Source organism: Wallemia ichthyophaga, assembly GCF_000400465.1.
Source record: "Wallemia ichthyophaga EXF-994 unplaced genomic scaffold scaffold1, whole genome shotgun sequence".
NCBI lineage: Eukaryota > Fungi > Basidiomycota > Wallemiomycetes > Wallemiales > Wallemiaceae > Wallemia > Wallemia ichthyophaga.
Genome location: NW_008806274.1, coordinates 702,078 through 719,926, shown reverse-complemented (window position 1 = coordinate 719,926; position 17,849 = coordinate 702,078). Strand labels below are relative to the sequence as shown.

The following is a 17,849-nucleotide window of genomic DNA, read 5'->3' as shown; positions in this document are numbered from 1 at the left end:
ATAGCCCGTTATTCTACAGCGGAGGACAAACAAATGATCTGCGTTGCGCGATGCTCTACCTCTCCAACACTTACCCCTCAGCGCAGTTTATCGGAGTGGGTTTCAGTTTAGGCGCAAATGTTTTGACAAAATTCGTTGGTGAAGAAGGCGATAGATGTCCATTCAAGGCTGCTATTGCTCTAGGCAACCCTTGGGATCTTGTCAAGTCTAGTGAACAGCTCGAAAGCACTTTTCTCGGCCACTACCTCTATAACCGCGCAATGGGAAACAATTTGAAGAATATACTCAGAAAGCACAGTCACGCTATCAAAAATACGCATCCCCAGGAGCTGGCTCATTTAGACGCGCTAAGATGGCCCACAGTGAAGGATTTCGATAACACAATCACAAGAAAGTTGGGAGGACACCCTCCACACTTCCCGTTCCCATCTGCAGAAGCCTTCTATGCCTACGCATCATCCAGTGCCTTCCTCCATAACGTAAAAATACCTCTTCTCGGGGTGAACGCGGAAGATGATCCAATAGTAATGCCAGAAGCCTGGCCAGAGCCCGCAGAGGAGTGTAAATCATCTCCCTCCAATCTATACAAATGCAAAGCCAACCCAAACGTGCACATTTACCATACAAAACACGGCGGACATCTCGCGTGGTTTAGCGGTGGGCACCCACTGAGCACCTTCAGGAAAGGTCCCAAATACACGGACGCGTATCCACCGCCACGACGCTGGATTTCAAAGCCAATTGCGCGGATAGTTGATGAGCTGTTCAGTGATGCGTTTCCAGCCGCACCAGGCAGACATATCAAGCCAGTTAAATCCACCAATTCGGATATCGAATGGGAAACAGATGACCAGGAGTATGTGCAGCACGTGGGTTATACAGAGACACTCGACGATCAAGTCATACACGGTGGCGAGCAGTCGGAAGGTGTGGTGTCGTGAGGCGTGTTGGAGAGATACCGTAAAGCGCAGCAGATGCTTTAGTTCGTCAATGTACTCTTGTACTTTAAATAATTTACCAATGACGCTTTTTACTTACTGTTTTTACTTTTGATTTCCACCGCGTGGTTCCATCTTGGACACGATCACTCACGCAACCACAGAAAAGAAGAAAATGTAGGAGATTACTAGTAATGCACGGAGATCTCCAGACTTATTTATCTTCAGGGACGGCCAGCCGCCGCCGGAAGAAGATTTCAGCCAAATAGCGCTGACGGAACGCGTTAAACATGCGGTGGGGAAAAATACAGCCGTGTAGACACCCATTGACATGCTCAGTAGTCCTGGAAAGCCAGATTGAGCGCCTACGCGGAACTCATCGACCAATTCAAGAAGAGCGCTTCAGATGACGATCCAGTGTTGAAGCCATGGCTCAGCAGCCCAGACACACTAAGTAAATTTGTCACAGACTCCAACGCTGCCGCCCAAGACAAGGGTATCGAGGCGTTGACTGAGTTGCTCAAGCAATCTGGCCAGAATGCAGCGAGTCTTTCAGGCGAGCTGTGCAAGCCAACGATTGAAAAGGCGTTCAATGCATCGAGACCAGCGACCAAAGTTAAGGCAATCGAGTTGTGTTTGTCCTTTGTTGAGGTGGATGGCACAGCAGATACGGTCATCGCAAACGTCATCGACTCACTCGCTGCTAAACAGCCAAAGCTGGTCGCAACTTGTGTCACCGCGCTGAAGGAGTTGGTGTCGCAATTTGGCTTCAAGCCAATCACAAACACCAAGCCACTCCTCAAATCACTGACCAGAATATTCGCTCATTCAGATAAAAACGTCAGATCTGAAGGTACGCTGCTCGCTCAATCAATTTATACCTATCTAGGACAATCTCTATTCCCGCTACTAGAAGAACTTAAGCCTGTTCAGGTTAAAGAACTCAAGGAGAGCTTCGAGAACCTTGAAAGCGACGGAAAGGGTGCAGGATCTGGCAAAGCATCGCGGCTTACCAGGCAAGCTCAAGCTGAAGCTGAGGCTGCTCAAGCTGGCGGTGAAGAAGAAGGTGTCGCTGAATCAAACCAAGATGACGGCGCTATGGATTTAGGCTTCGATCCAAATGAAGATATTCCGCCAGTCGACTTGATCAAGACACTCAACCCAGAATTTTATACCTTAATCGAAAGCAAGAAGTGGCAGGAGAGGAAAGAAGTGATTGATCAGCTCCTAGAAACTCTCAACAAGGCACCCAAAATTGAAGCCTCATCCGACTACTCTGACCTCATCAACGCCTTAGCAAGGCGCATATCAGAGCTTAACATTAATGTTGTTATTGGCGCTGCTCAGGCGCTAGAGAAGCTCGGAAGGGGTCTGCCGTCTTCGACTTTTGCTGGATTCAAAAACACCATTTCCAAACCCCTCTTCGAACGTCTAAAAGAGCGCAAAGCAACTGTCGCTGATGCGCTTGGTGGCGCCTTGGATGCCATCTTCGCCGCCACTAGCTTTAGTGACTTTATGGATGACATTACAACCTACGCCAAGCACAAGAATCCACAGGTAAAACAAGGTACACTACAGTTCCTCGTTCGGGCTTTGAAAAGCACGAAAGCACCACCCACACAATCCGAGCAGAAGGACATCGGCGCCGTGTGTACAGCTACCTTGGAGGACAGTTTCGAGCCAGTACGTGCAGCGTCTGCAGAGTCGCTCGGTACGCTCATGAAGATCGTCGGCGAGCGTGCCATGAACCCCATCGTTGAAAGTCTCGATGGTCAGCGTAAGGGGAAGGTGATGGAGTTCTACGAGAAGGCTGAAGTGAAGGCTAAGCCCGGGTTTAAACCAAAAGCGGCGGCAGTATCAGCGCCAGCTCTTAAGGCTGCACCACCTAAACAGCCCGCAGCTGCACCACCCAGAGTAGGTCGTCCTTCGAAGCCGCTTTACACTAATTGATCATCTCAGAAACCAGCAGCAGCTCCAGCCAAACCACCAACGCCACAATCTGATCCCATAAATGGTTTCGATGAGTCAGCTCAACCACCCAAGCCACCCTCACCAGTGAAGCCACCAACCAGAGCCCCTCCATCGCGTCTGCTCAACAAAAAACCTGCTGTAGCTTCTGCTCCTGCTCCAGCAGCAGCAAAAGCAGCACCCGCGTCAGCTCCAGCTGCTAGTGCCAGCAAACCCAAGTCGACTGGTGGTGTTGCGCCATCTGAGCAGCCGAAGTTGTCAATGTCAGCTGAAGATGCAGAAGCCAAAGCTGCTGAGCTCATACCAGAAAAGCTAGTCTCGCAGCTCAGTGACAGCAACTGGAAGGAAAGATTGCAGGGTATAGAAGATCTTCACAAATGGTGCATAGATGAGGAGAACCACCAACAGCTATCATGCGAAGTGCTCTTCAGATTCCTCAGCAAGAAACCAGGATGGGCTGAAAAGAACTTTCAAGTATCTGCCAAGCAGTTTTCCTTGCTCGGCGTGTTGGCTGATACTTCAGAATCTTTCAACAGAGCTTGCGCAAGCTTGGCTGTGGGTCCGTTGGTGGAGAAAATTGGTGATATGAAGCTTAAGAAACCAGCTGGAGATACTCTTATTATTTTCTCTGAGAAGACGTCGCACCAGTTTGTCTTAAGTCAGGGCTACGAAGCTATAAGCAAGATCAAAGCACCAAAAGCCCAAGCTGACGCCATGTTGTTTGTTCAGCAGCTGCTCAACGAGTTTGGTATCGCTGGTTTGGCTTTGAAAGATCTCATCGAGTTTCTCAAGACCGGTTTAAAGTCTGCTAATGCTATGGTAAGAACAAATGCCACCAAGACACTAGTTACGTTGAAATTGTTCGTCGGATCTGATATCAGAGGATTCTTGGACGATCTCAACCCTCAACTGCTAACGACGATCGACTCAGAGTTCGCCAAAGTCGAAGGGCAGGAGCCGCCAGAACCCTCTAGGTCTTGCGCTGATGCAGCCAAACCGCCAGCAGGAGGGGCACCAAAGGATGGAGCAGCTGCTGGGGGGGATGCGATGGATGATCTCTTACCCCGTCAGAATCTCGACAAGTTGATTCCATCTGGCACGGTAGCAAGCTCTAAGAGTGACGCATGGAAAACGCGTAAAGAGGCACTCGAAGGTTTATTTGCGGTTCTGGAAGTGAAGCAGAATTCCAGACTACAACCGAATATGAACGCCGACCTAGTAGGCGCTCTGAAAGGCAGACTTGGTGACCAGAACAAAATCGTGCAGGGCTTGGCGCTTAACATTATCCAAAAAATCGCTCTCGCTATGGGTAAGCCGTTTGAAAAGTACGTCAAGGCTTTCGTAGCAGGTGTTGCCGGTATAGCTAGTGACCAGAAGGCGAATGTTAGAGCCTCCGCTATTGCTACGCTTGATGCGATGGCTACTGCTTGCGAGGGTGTTGATTCACTCGTTTCCTCATTAGCTATTGCTCTTGAATCATCCAACCCAACGCTTCGTTCGAATGTGCTAGAGTGGCTGAATTTGTTTATGGGTGAAAAAATTCCGCCGACTGGTTCCACGGATTTGGCTCCTCTTGCATCGCCAATTGTCAGTAGTTTGGAGGATAGAAATGGAGATGTAAGGAAGAACGCACAGGCTCTCCTCCCGCACATTATTGCTAGTGCAGGATATGGATTTGTTGAAAGCAAGACGGAAAAATTGAAACCGGCTGCTAAAAACACTGTTTTGCCCATTCTGCAGGGTGCGAGAGGAGCCGCTAAGCCAGCACCTGCAGCGGCTGCACCATCTAAACCAGCACAGGTGGAGCCAGCACCTGCATCAAGTCGTCCAAAGGTCCCTAGCGCTGTTCGTCCGCCACCAGCATCTGGCACGCCCGTTAAGGCCAAGCCAACATTCACTGCACCACATGCACCGACAGCTGGTACACCTATAGCCAGACCAACCGGTTTGCGTAGTCGCTTCGGTGCACTTTCGAAATCGACAGCTGCTCCGGCTTATGATGAGGAAGAAAGTGCTTCTGGGATGAAGGCCAGGATTCCATCAAAGAAACCATCTAGCGGGTCGATAGCAAGCACCTCATCTGCACAAACTCCATCATCAGATACTAGCTATCCCTTCAACTCGTCGGACTTGATGAGCAAACGCCAAAGAGCAGTCAAGGATGGTAGTTCAAGATTCACACTTGGTGGAGAAGGTGGTGTCAGACCGGAGCAGATTGACTACATGGAGCATCAAACCCAACCATTTTTAAGTGCACGCCTTCATAGCCTGCTCTTTAGCACTGATCGCCACGCCGAGTCCGACTATCTGTCTGGTCTGGCTGTTATCAATGACGCCGTCCAAGAGGCTTTAGGTGACATTGACAAGTTTGGATTGGGCGTCGACAAGTCCCGCCAGTATATCTTGGCCAACGTAGACATCATCCTCAAGTACGTTACTTTGAGATTGTTCGATAACAACACGAGTATCATACTGCGCACATTGGAGGTGATTGAGCTGACTTTGAGGGTTTTGGATGAGGTGAATGCTCAACTTACGGACTACGAAGCCAATGCTTTTTTGCCGTCGTTGATCATTAAGGTGGGTGTGTGCGTTTGATGCAGATGGTAAAAACTAATAATACGTCTAGTCGGGTGACAATAAGGAGCCAGTCAGAGTGCGCATCAGAGCTATTCTCAAGCTGCTTGGCCGTTCGTACCCACCAAGCAAAGTCTTTGGTCATCTTCTCGACCATGGTACGACTTGTAAGAACTCGCGCGCAAGATCTGAGTCCATTGACGAGCTTGGGAGTATCATCAATAGACACGGCATGGGTGTGCTGAGCTCTGGCAAAGCACTGAGGACGATCGGGGCTAGTCTCAGTGACAGAGATAGTGCTGTGAGGAATTCGGTTCTCAACACACTAGTAGAAGTTTACAAAATAGTTGGCGAGCAAGTCTGGTCAATGGTTGGCGAACTGCAACCGAAGGAGTTCAGTATGCTTGAGGAAAGACTTAAAAGACAGCCTGAGAGGGGTACATCTGTTACAGGCAAACCTGCTCCTGGGTCACGCATTGCCCAACGTCCATCTTCAGCACATAGTAGGATATCTCAACCAAATACACTGCGCTCTGAGTCCCCAAGTCGTCCAGAGTCAAGGAGCTCAGCTGGAGTTTCCTCCCGCACCGTTAACCGGTCACAGTCCCCAGCAGTTGAGTCGCCTCGCAAAAGCATCCCTACATCCAAAATTGGCGCGGGCACTAGAGGTATTCGTCCCCCTTCGCAGCTCGGTAGAACATCCGCGCTTCCTCAACCTTCGTTTGGATTACCTCAGCCTAGTTCTAGTTCTAGTTCGAGCGGTCAAGTGGGGAAGGAAGCACCATCAAGGCCTACATCCCTCAGTTCAAACAAGTCTGCACAGTCAATACAATCAAGTAACCAGCCTCCAGCCGATCCAATCGCCGGGATATTGTCAAATGAACCAGAGAGGAGTGTCGACTCGCTCAAGGTTATTCAGCGCAAGTTGGAAAGTCCATCCGATGAGCTAGTCAGGCAAGCTGACCGATTGGTAACGAATATCACAACACAGGTGAGTGTTTGGAGTGAAAATGAATGATTGCTGACATGAAGTCTGAACAGATGTTTAACACGTTTGAAACGCTTAGAGAGGAGATGGTGCCGAACGTCTTCAGATTGGCAAAACACCTTATACAGACGCTTAATGCAACGGTTGACTCGCCCACGATAGCTGCCACACTTTCGAGTGATTCGATAAGACTGCTGTTGGAGGAGCTGACGACTAGATTATTGCAAACAGCGGAAAGCTCTTCACTGAAAGACTTATCTAGATTCATCAACATGCTTTTACTCAGGTTATTCACTCATGGCGATCTCACAGCCATATTCAGCGCTCTATTTGATCTTCTGTCAGCTGCCACGATCAACCTTCACAACTTGAAGGTGCGCAACGAGAGTGCCGAAGCGAAGCTGCCTGAATTGGTTCTCAAGTGTGTATGGAAGACGGCAAGAAATGTCAAAGATGACTTGGAGGCTGCTCGTCTTGATCCCAGCGTGTTACTTTACACACTCGAACAGTTCTTGCAGAAGATACCACCAGCTGAGTGGCGTAGTAGAGCCAGTGACGAGATTGCTCTTGGAGACATGCCTCTGCGCACTGTCAAGACTATTATACAGAGTTTGGTTGGTGAGTGCAATTTTCGTGGTACATAGTGCTAATCGAGCTGACTTAAATCAAGCTGTGTACGATGACAAGGTGTATGAGAAGTTAGATCTGGTATCTAATCCAGAAGACTCAATTGTATACACTTACCTATACAGACTGCTCAATAGAGGTCCACCAAGTGCAGTCGAGGGTGGTATGGGATTAGGTATTAAGAACGTTCCGCAGGTATCGTCCACTGCAAACAATTTCAGAGACTCGCAAATTTCTGTAGAAGATTACGGAGTGAATGAGCGTCTGCGGAAGATATTCGATAAAATATCGGAATCAACGACGAACAAGGAAGGGATTACTGATCTCTACGTGTTTCAAAAGGAGCATCCAGAAAAACAAGCGCGTATTGACAAGCAGCTGGGAGATTTAGGGGATGTATTCAACTCGTACATCAAAAGGGTGTGGCGGAGGCTTAGCATGGAGGAAGAGGAGCGAGCGAGTGTGACTTCACCTGCACCACCTAAAACGAGTGAGTGATATTAATGGGTGGTTGAGAGGGATATACTAACTAGTCTCAGCACACTCAGCTGCTGTATCACCATCGCCTGCTGCACCGCGATCAAGATCATCAATGTCATCGGCGCAGAATGAACGTAGAACATCGCTAGATGAAAAGAGTTTGAACAGGATAAGCACGCTGTTCGGTTCGAAGCCTCAGTCACTGTATGCACCAGGAGAAGGAGAAGCAGGAGCAGGAGAAGGTGAAGTGGAAATGGAAGCGGAAACGCCAACAGTATTCTCACAAACAGAAGGGTATCGCCAACCCGATGAGAATGAAGAAGCCTTTTGAGGGGTGTTTTGACATGTAATCTAAGACATACTAATAGCGTCATAAGGTGTGCTGCCCTGACTGCGAGACCTGTGATCGGCAAGGAGCCGAAGGGCCGAGGAGTGAGAAGATTTGGTTGATTGTAGACTTGTGTTTGTAATGTCTCGTCGATTAAACATAAAAATCTGCACGAAGCAGGAGGAATTGCAGGACGCAATCAAAGTGAGGGAATCAGCATTCGTGGAAGAGTATGGATATTCAAAGGAAGAATTAGTCCTTTATCCGTGAGTTTGTGGGTAAGAGCACTTGATGAGGTACTTAGAGTGATCTCAGGCTTGACAATCAAGCATTACAGATATTAGCAACTGATTATAGTGGCACGCCAGTTGGATCTTGCAGATTTACACCACTCCCCCAGGACTTGGACAATCTGCCACCTTCATCAACACTCAATCCTCAAACCGAGAATTCGGCAAGGGAGCTCTTCAAAGATTCTCAAGGAGGCAGATTTTGGTGGCTCGCGGTTAGTCCTGCGGGCAGAGGACGAGGGGTTGCTGGTGGGCTAATCAAGTACTGCGAAGAATACACAGCAGAAATGGTGAGAAAGCATAGCAGCACGGCGTACATGAGAATTAGAGCGAACTACAAAGCCCATAAAATGTATTTACGCTTTGGTTACGTAGTAGACTCAGAGAAATTTCTATTAGCTGGGCAAGAGCTGATTTGGATGAAGAAGACGTGGAAAGTGTGAACATAAATTTTAAATAAATAAATTAATGTGAATATTAATTATTTATCTTGAAAATTTTCTTATAAATAATATTGCTGACGTTCTTATCTACTTGCGTCAGTATGATGAGTATTGTCGTGGGATTGATAATAATAATCGTATTCCTCATTAAGCAGCTGGATGGCTACAACCTTGCAACCAAACTTTGGAGAACTATCATATACATATTCTTTAGAGAGGTCGTCAGCCGAGGCATTTACAACATTCCTCCACAGCCAACGCCTGTTATCTTCGTCGCTGGCCCACATCACAATCAATTCTTAGATGGTATTATCCTCTGCTCAGAAGTCCTCAGAGCGTCCAACAGGAAGCTGTCCTTCTTGGTTGCGAGTAAGAGCATGCACAGATTCTTTATAGGTGACATGGCTAGAGCAATGGAATCTATCCCCGTAAAGCGCGCTGCAGACGCTGCAAAATCCGGCATTGGCTCTATCTACATGTCTCATTCTGCCCCCACAACCCACATATTCGGCATCGGCACTCAATTCACTCGCCAGCTCTCCCCAAACATGTCTATAGCCCTCCCTTCCTCCCTTGGTGGAGCTTCTGCCGAGGTGGTGGACATCCTCAACGACTCCCACCTTATCTTGAAAAAGGATCTCAGCAAACCACAAGCCATAAGTGCTCTCAAAGCTATCAATCCCACCACCACCACCCAGGCCATCAAATATAAAGTCATGCCCCACATCGATCAACACTCCATGTACAAAGCTGTTTATGATCGTTTGGAAGATGGTGGTTGCATTGGTATATTCCCAGAAGGCGGCTCACACGACAAGACCGATCTCCTGCCATTAAAGGCTGGTGTCAGCATCATGGCTCTTGGCGCCATGTCCAAGAACCCCAATCTAGAGGTCAAAATTGTTCCCGTTGGCATGTCGTACTTCAATGCCCATAAGTTCCGCTCGAGAGCTGTGATCGAGTTTGGTACTCCAAGAACCGTACCACGTGATCTTGTACATCTCTTTAGCAAAGGTGGAAGCGACAAGCGGTTGGCATGTTCAAGCCTCCTCAACATTATCTACGACGGTCTCAAAACTGTCACCGTGCGTGCGCCAGACTATGAAACTTTGATGCTTATACAAGCCGGGAGGAGACTTTACAGCCCTCCAGGTTATCATCCGCCGCTCGGAGAAGTCGTAGAGCTAAACAGAAGGCTTATCGCAGGCTACTTGGATTACAAAGATGAGCCTAAGATACAACAACTTAAGGCAAAGGTTTTGAGGTACAACAGGAGATTAAAGGATCTTGGAATTAGAGACCATCAGGTGGGTACGATCGCATGATTAGACTTATCTTACACGTAATCCAGGTTGACTCTGCTGCAAGATCGCCATTGAAATCTGCTACGTTACTATTCTATCGCATTGAGCTACTCATGGTTTGGGGCGCTCTGGCCCTCCCTGGCGCTGTGCTCCATTTACCTGTCTTTTTCGTTGCCAAGTCAATATCCAAAGCCAAAGCAAAAGAAGCATTGGCAGCCTCCACAGTTAAAGTTAAAGCGCGTGATGTAATAGGTACTTGGAAAGTACTTGTGTCGCTCGCACTTATACCGCTTCTCTACTGTTTTTATATCACTTCCGCCACTTTGGCTGCGAGGCGTTATGGAGAGTCTTGGCAGCTTAGCAGTAGTACTATCACGTGGACACCGCTGTGGACCCTCGCCCTGCTGCCGTGCTTGGGTATGTCTGCGCTCAAATTCGGTGAAGTTGGTATGGATATTTATAAAAGCCTTCCACCATTGTTCCTCTCGCTGATCCCTGGAAACGAGAATGAGATTCAGAAGCTAAAGAGCACACGGGCAAGCTTATCGAAGGAGCTGAACGATATAAGTGGGTGTAGTGTAGTTGTGGTTTGGCTAATGCTAACGCTTCCCTTAGTCGAGGAGTACGGCCCTAAGCAGATAGAGAACTTCGAAAGCAAGCGTGTAGTCGCAAAAGAGCAACCCTCATTGATTTCGTCAGAACAGCAATCCAACCTGTCCACGTTTCAATGGCTCGACGAGATGCTATTCGGCTGGTCTGCCTCAAAAAAGGCCGGCGAGGAATCGCAGCCTGTATCTAGAAGTGATGAAAGCGGTGGTAGTACACCCGCTGTAGGTGAAGAAGGTGACTTTGATGCCGTTGTGTCTTTCGTGAGTGAAGCATTGCCAAACCCGTATAATCAACTCACACACCGCAGCTTGAGACCGCCAAATCAAAGTAGTACGTTTAATAGTTATTTTCGCAATGCAATAAATACCAAATACATAGATTTACAAGTGATTTTCTTTCTTAATGAGAAGTGCTTTTAGATTGAAAAAATGCAGATTTGTGTGTTGAATGCCAGCAATTTACTCACTACGCTTGGAAAGCGTTTGAAGAGCGACGAGCTCTGCATAAAGTCCACCCCTCTCCTCGATCAGCTCCTTATGGGTTCCAGCTTGACTGACCATCCCATCCTTGAAGACGTATATCCTATCCGCCTTCTGGATAGTTGAGAGACGATGAGCGATAGCTATCGTAGTCCTACCCGACGCCACCTTATCCAACGCGGCCTGTACAACCGCCTCACTATTCTGGTCGAGTGCACTCGTAGCCTCGTCGAGCAGGAGGATCTTTGGTTTTCGTATGAGAGCTCTGGCGATAGCGATACGCTGCTTTTGACCTCCCGATAGTTGCGTACCTTTACCACCGACCTGCGTCTCGAATCCATCCGGCAAACCTTGTACAAAGTCGAGAATGTTGGCATCTGCACAGGCTTCTTTCAGCTCCTCTTGTGTGACCTCCTCATGTGGTTTGGTTGCTCCCATTGCAATATTGTATTTGACAGTGCCTCCGTAGAGCGTAGGCTCCTGAGAGACGAGTGCCATGTGAGATCTGAGATTGTTGAGATTGATGTCGCGCAATTCTAGTCCATCTAGCTTGACAGAGCCGTATGTTGGATCGTAAAAGCGCTCGATGAGCTGTATGGTAGTACTCTTTCCACATCCACTAGGCCCCACCAATGCCACATAACTGCCCGGCTTGATGTCCAGATCGAGTGAACGTAAGACCGGTACATCTGGGCGAGTTGGATACCTGAAATGCACATCATCAAATGTGACGTGACCTTCAACAGTATCGAGGTGCTTGCCGCTATAATTGGCACTATCAATTTCTATCTTGTCTTGATGTTTCAACAGCCTCAGAATGCGAGTCGCACCTCCTCTAGCACTACTTAAATCCGGTACGTACGTGAATATACGTGAAGACAAAATGGCTGCGAAAATTATACTTTCCAGACTTACGTAAAATGATTGAAGATCAAGAGTGAGGTCCATAAGCCAAAGCGAGCCGCAATAGAAGATAAGTGCGATAGAACCGTAACTCAATGCCTGTCCAAGTGCAAAAACGGCGCTTCTCCATAGCGCAGATCTTATTGCCGTATTGTATGGCTTGAGGAGGAGATTACCGTAGTGGCTCACAATCTGATCCTCTCTTGTGAGTGCGGCTACGGTTCTTATTGCACCAGCAGACTCGCAAGCCATATTCGAAGACTCTTCGTAGCTCTCTCTTGAATGCTTATCTTTCAGAGTGACTATTTTCAGCTCGGTGAGACCGGCGGCAAATGTGAGAGGCAGGCAAGCTACGCCCACCAACCCAATTTTGTATGAGTAACCGATGCCGACAGCAGCGCCTATTATAACTGTTGCGAGACATTGAAGAATACTACCACTTGAAATACCAGCCAAACCATTCACTGACTTAGCGTTACTTGCTAAACCAGAACACAACACACCCGTGTTATTTTCTTTACGATCAAAATAATCAACATCGATGTGCAGAAGCTTCTTGAACGACTCATGTCGCAGGATGAAAGTGAGCATTTCTCCGGACCTTTGCATGCAGTAAGTCTGAATTACGAGAGCAACACCAGCACCCAGAGCGATGACCTGATTGGATGTTAGAAGGTGGTTTACACACTCGATATAACTTACAAAGAACCATAGAGCATCACGATCTAAATGGGACTTGATGTAGGATTGATAGTCCGGGTCGCCAGGTGTTCTTTCACTAATCTCTTGTAGGGTTTTACCAAATATTATACCGAAGCAAGGAAAGGCAGCGCCACTGCAGATCGCAGCTGATGTGCCAATCACATATAGCGGCCAAGCACTCCGATTTATCTTAACAAGGGAACTGAGGACGTGCGTCCATGAGTACTTATTGATTACCTTCTCAGGGACGCTTTCGCCATCGCGTAAAATTTCCGAGGCGATCGAAAGTTGTTTGGATTTAACACTCCTATTTTCATCTTTTGTAGGCACCTCTACATGCTCAGCTACCCCTGCTTCACTATCCTCAGTGCTCTCTGCGAGTTGCTGAGCGTTGACAAGCTGCAGGTATGCACTTTGCGGATTAGAAGTGAGGGAATAGTGATTGCCAACTTCCAGGATTTTGCCACTACCCATCACGATAATCTGATGCGCATTCTTGATAGTCGAGAGACGGTGTGCAATGGCCACCGTCGTACGGTTCTGGGAAGCCTGATCGAGTGCCTTTTGGACGATGGATTCAGAAGCCGAATCAAGAGCAGCAGTAGCCTCATCCAGCAGTAGAATAGGGGGATTTGATACGATAGCACGAGCAATGGCAAGTCGCTGCTTTTGTCCTCCCGACAAGAGCATACCGCGCTCACCGACCGTGTTATTGTACTTGGAGGGTAGAGTTTGAATAAAGTTGTCTGCATTAGCTGTTTGACAGGCTCTAACAACCAATTCCAGTCGCTGTTGATCCGAGAAGTACTCCATATCTGTACCGATCAGGCCATGTTCAACATTAGCGCGTACGGTATCGTTGAAAAGAACAGGCTCCTGGCCAACCAGACCGATCTTGCTGCGAAGCCACTTGACATTGAGGTCCTTTAAATCGTGACCATCGAGCTTGACGGTGCCGGAAAGGGGATCGTAGAAGCGCTCAATGAGGTTTACTGATGTACTTTTTCCACTTCCAGACGCACCAACAAGTGCTGTAAACTGTCCCGGAGGAAAAGTAGCGTTAAAATCCTTCATCACTTGTACACCTGGTCGTGAAGGATACGCGAAATTAATATGGTGAAATGTAATACTTCCGTTCACAGACGCAGGTTTGATGCCATCTTCCGATTCACTGTCGATCGACGGCACCCTATCAATCGTTTCGTAGATCTTGGCCGCGGCAGCTTGTCCTTTAGCGATGATCTGTAATTGTGGGGCAACCATGCCTAGTCCAAACGCACCAACTATGATTGCCTCAACTACTGATATCAATTGGCCGACGGACGTGCCTATTGAGCTGTGTTAGAGGAGCTGATAGCGAGTCTGACAGCCCACCATTCAGAAGTAAATGCGCGAATACCACAAAAGCCAGAGCATATGCTGAGTAAGCCATGAAATCGAAGGACGAGAATCCAACAGCCGTGACGGTGGCCAGCTTGAACCCTTCTCTGCGAGCTGCCTTGAGATGATCATCATACAATAAACCCAATGCAGTCTGTATACTGAAAGCCTTCGCTGTGCGTATTGTAGAAATAACTTCCTCGGCTAGTGTACCTGAATCAGCGATGTTCTGGAGACCTTTCTCTTCATACTTTGTAATGAAAATTATAATAACCACCATAGCAATCGCAATGCACGGGACTACGATGAATAAGATACCAGCCAGACGCGCTTGTATACTGAATGCTATGATGAAAGCCACTACGAAACTAGACAGGAACATAACTGCCAAGTTTGATTTTTCAGAAATGGCGCTCTGGATCAAGGCCATGTCCGTCTCAATCCTGGTGGCTATCTCGCCGGCTCCTATCCTATCGAAGAAAGCAATGTCCTGACGCAAGACTGAGCGAAGATATAAGAGGCGAAGTCGACGAGAGATGGTTTCAGAAGTATACTGGCTGATGTAAAAGAAGCCATAGACGGCTATAAACATGCAGATAGTGATAACGAGAAGCATTAAGCAGTTGTAGTCCACGCCATCCTTGAAGGTAGTTTTTCTACTCTCAAACTCCAATCTAAGGACGGGGTTCGTGGGATCTGACTGATACGTTGGCACGTAAGAATAAAAGTCGTTCATAACATCCACTAAATTTCCAAACATGATCGCGAGGGATGGCTGGATGGCGCCGGCACCAGCAGCGCTGATCAACCCAATTATGATAAGAAAAGCCTCGAGTTTTGTCGAGTATTTCCAGAGCTGTAAAATGGAGACGCCAGTCGGAGCGTTGCAGTCCTGTGATATAATGATATCATCATCAGTATTCTCCGGTTTGCTAGATTCTGTGGCGTTGCCGGGCTCCGTGTTGGCATCTAAAACTGCCTTCTCTGTACCGCTTTGAGGTACAACGCTTGCCATTCAATGTTGGCGGTGTTGGAACAAGAGTATTTAAAGCAGGGAATAGAATTATTAATTGGGCTCTAGTTTATTCGGATTCTCAAATACAATATGATACAGATTCCGTTTTGAAATCGCTGAGATTTTGCCTCTCTGCGGCTTTTAATCGCTCCTATAATCCTCTTCATAGTCCCCGGCATCGCGGATGAACTTAACCATCTGTATTGAGTTAGCAGCGTTCAGTATAAAGAGCTACGACTTACCAGCAGGACGACTGTGATAATCAGATTGCAGGATTTGTTGTCAACACCGAGCGCGTGCATTGTCAGTATACCGTCTTTCTTTGAAGACCTGCTGCTGTTACGATACGCAGCCAACACTCTGCCCGTGGCCATGCTGACAATGCTTACGTTCTTCCCTTCTGTGATAGCGCGACAGCAAGTGCCATTGTAGAGGACAAATAAACGGTTAGCTGTGCCCCATCTGCTCTCTCTGTCAAGAGAACTTGTAAGTCCCTGAACAGTGATTTCAACTGAGGATTTGCCAGTGAAGCGCTTTCCCCTTTTAGTCGAGCTGATCACTTTGCCCTCTACGTTGGAATACACCTCTATCTTGCTACTAACGAAACCGATGTTGGTGCGGATGACGGGAAACCTGTCTACCAAACTAGCACTGCTCTCCTCACCGGGCTTAATAACGAATATCTCATAATCATCGTCGCCATGCGGATGAAAGAGATAGGTTCCCGACGGGTTCACAGTCGTTGGAATCATGAAAGTTGAAGGCTAAGAAAGATTCTAGTGCCGATGTGTATGAAAGAATTATGTAAAATTCCGATTCAAATCCCGCTTTTCTGTCAGGAAGCCTATCAAGTCTTTTCAAATCAAGATAGTCCGCTGTTTTTACATGTCTAGCCTGTGTTTTGAACTTGTTGGTTTCATTAAGATTTGAGATATTTGTACATTAGATTGTCAGCGTTGGTTTGAAAGGAATAAAGCTCATTCGCGCAGTAATTTCGTGCAGCACCCCATTTTCACTCAGTAGCACCCTCGTTTTGGCCTCGCTTACTAAAACCGGAATTTTTCGGCAAAAATTTGTTGGAGATTGTTGGTGCTTCATTGGACCCGTTTGATGTGGGTAGCTGCGGCCTCAAATGTCATTCCCCACACTCTTCGATCAGCGTTCTTTGGACATATATACCTCACCATACTGACCTACATTACACAATCGATGCCAGGGTCGAAGCAGATATCATTTGCCATCATGTATTTTACTCACTGACCATATAACAATTGCTTTGAAGAGGGATTGGTAATCAATGAGGCACTCTTCTTTCAAAAAGACTGTAACTTTCAACGGTAGCAATTGGCGGGGTATTTTAGTAATGCCATCAAGACTACGTGACTTATTATAGGTCCAATGAGTCGAAGAACTACGATGACTGTATAGCCGCGCATCGGACGGTTTCACCAAGCTATCACCATGATATGCGTTTGTTCAATTCAATGGCTGGAAAAGTGGTATTAATTACTATTATGTACCCGTAATAACACTGATTGCCTTTTATTCCGCACCACTAGAGAAAAATTGGCCTGTCATACTGACTCAAAGAGCTCTCGTTGTATACTACATAATGCATCGATATTAAGACAAATTGAGGGATTTAATTACAATGTATCTTATTCGGACTCTGCGGCGTTTGTGGGTTCTAAATTGCCATTCGCCATCCGTCCATATCGTTTACCGTGTAGTTCAAACACCTGCTAAAGCAGCAAAAAGCAGCGAGACGCCTTTGATTTGAAATTTTATGCTGGAAATAGTTCAATATGTAGGTGATAGTGGCGTGTATCATGTGTGAAAATAAGAATCAGGAGGAATGTTTACAAAGGGATTTGTGTGATTCTGCATGAATCACGCAGGCTTTTTTTAAGCGTATTAACTGATTCTCTTCGTCAAGGCTGCCGCGTCCGAGTATTTGTTGGCGTCTGTAAAATGCCTCAGACATGAAACCCAACCCAACCAAACCTGCACCACCAGTTACAATGAAATGCGGTTATACTTTTTAGAATACATTTGGGGTAAAGTTTGATGAGTTGTGATCCTTTGATGCCGCTTTAAATGTAAATTTTCAAGCAGCTGGAAAGTACTCAGTCTTAAAATAGCTAAATACGTGCCCAATGATTCCAGCTTATTTATTACCACAGCTTGTGCCCTCTCAACCCATCTCACACTTCGCAGGTTACAAATGTCGAACATTACCCGCGCCAATCTCCTTATCTATCCGCGCGCTTGATCTTCATCTTAGCGCAAATTTGAGGATGGAAGTAGGAGAGACCTCGTCACAACATATCCCATCATATCTTTCTTTTTATGTAACTTGGCTCGATCTCCTCTAGACCTCACATCTCCAATCTTTTTGTATAGACAACGCTATTCACTATTATTGCCGGACTCTTGCTTGTCAATGCCTTTAATAAGCGTGGTGAATAGGCTTTTACACCGTAACTAACTTGGCTAATTGCATCCGTGGTTTCAAAACTATGCCAGCGCTCATAAAAGCTTTCAAATTAACAAGCCTCGTTCGCCTCTACAAATACTACTGAAACTACTGCTACTGCCACTGCCACTGCCTCGGATCTCATAGACTTTCAACTCAGCAACTTCAATCCATACGAAACGGCTCTTTCACCTACAGTATCTACAATAGCATCTCTATCTCACATAGATTTACATCTGCCCCTGCCAACATTTCTCCAATAGACTTTCATTTTTGACCCCGAAACAGGGCCCACGACGACACGCAAAGCAAGCCCCCTAACGTTCTATTCAACGCACTAGA

The 17,849-nt window shown here is 47.1% G+C and overlaps 5 protein-coding genes across 5 annotated transcripts; 3 read left to right on the top strand and 2 right to left on the bottom strand.

Moving 5' to 3' along the window:
• Positions 1-50: 50 nt before the first annotated feature.
• Positions 51-7,909, top strand: J056_000316 (Cytoskeleton-associated protein 5; the record flags this gene model as incomplete). The annotated part of the gene is made up of 9 exons (XM_009267714.1): positions 51-927; positions 1,103-1,115; positions 1,167-1,233; positions 1,281-2,852; positions 2,898-5,486; positions 5,536-6,474; positions 6,525-7,089; positions 7,142-7,588; positions 7,638-7,909. 9 exons carry the CDS (start codon positions 51-53, stop codon positions 7,907-7,909), a joined length of 7,341 nt encoding a protein of 2,446 aa, XP_009265989.1.
• A 138-nt stretch (positions 7,910-8,047) lies between these two features.
• On the top strand, positions 8,048-8,639 carry J056_000315 (uncharacterized protein; the record flags this gene model as incomplete). Its single annotated transcript, XM_009267713.1, has 2 exons — positions 8,048-8,172; positions 8,222-8,639. 2 exons carry the CDS (start codon positions 8,048-8,050, stop codon positions 8,637-8,639), a joined length of 543 nt encoding a protein of 180 aa, XP_009265988.1.
• A 104-nt stretch (positions 8,640-8,743) lies between these two features.
• On the top strand, positions 8,744-10,883 carry J056_000314 (uncharacterized protein; the record flags this gene model as incomplete). Its single annotated transcript, XM_009267712.1, has 4 exons — positions 8,744-9,946; positions 9,991-10,510; positions 10,559-10,812; positions 10,860-10,883. The coding sequence occupies 4 exons, from the start codon at positions 8,744-8,746 to the stop codon at positions 10,881-10,883; spliced, it is 2,001 nt and encodes a 666-aa protein (XP_009265987.1).
• Positions 10,884-11,010: 127 nt separating this feature from the next.
• J056_000313 (Leptomycin B resistance protein pmd1) lies at positions 11,011-15,031 on the bottom strand (the record flags this gene model as incomplete). The annotated part of the gene is made up of 3 exons (XM_009267711.1): positions 11,011-12,591; positions 12,637-13,964; positions 14,011-15,031. 3 exons carry the CDS (start codon positions 15,029-15,031, stop codon positions 11,011-11,013), a joined length of 3,930 nt encoding a protein of 1,309 aa, XP_009265986.1.
• Positions 15,032-15,172: 141 nt separating this feature from the next.
• J056_000312 (uncharacterized protein) lies at positions 15,173-15,783 on the bottom strand (the record flags this gene model as incomplete). Its single annotated transcript, XM_009267710.1, has 2 exons — positions 15,173-15,229; positions 15,274-15,783. 2 exons carry the CDS (start codon positions 15,781-15,783, stop codon positions 15,173-15,175), a joined length of 567 nt encoding a protein of 188 aa, XP_009265985.1.
• Between the last annotated feature and the right edge of the window lie 2,066 nt (positions 15,784-17,849).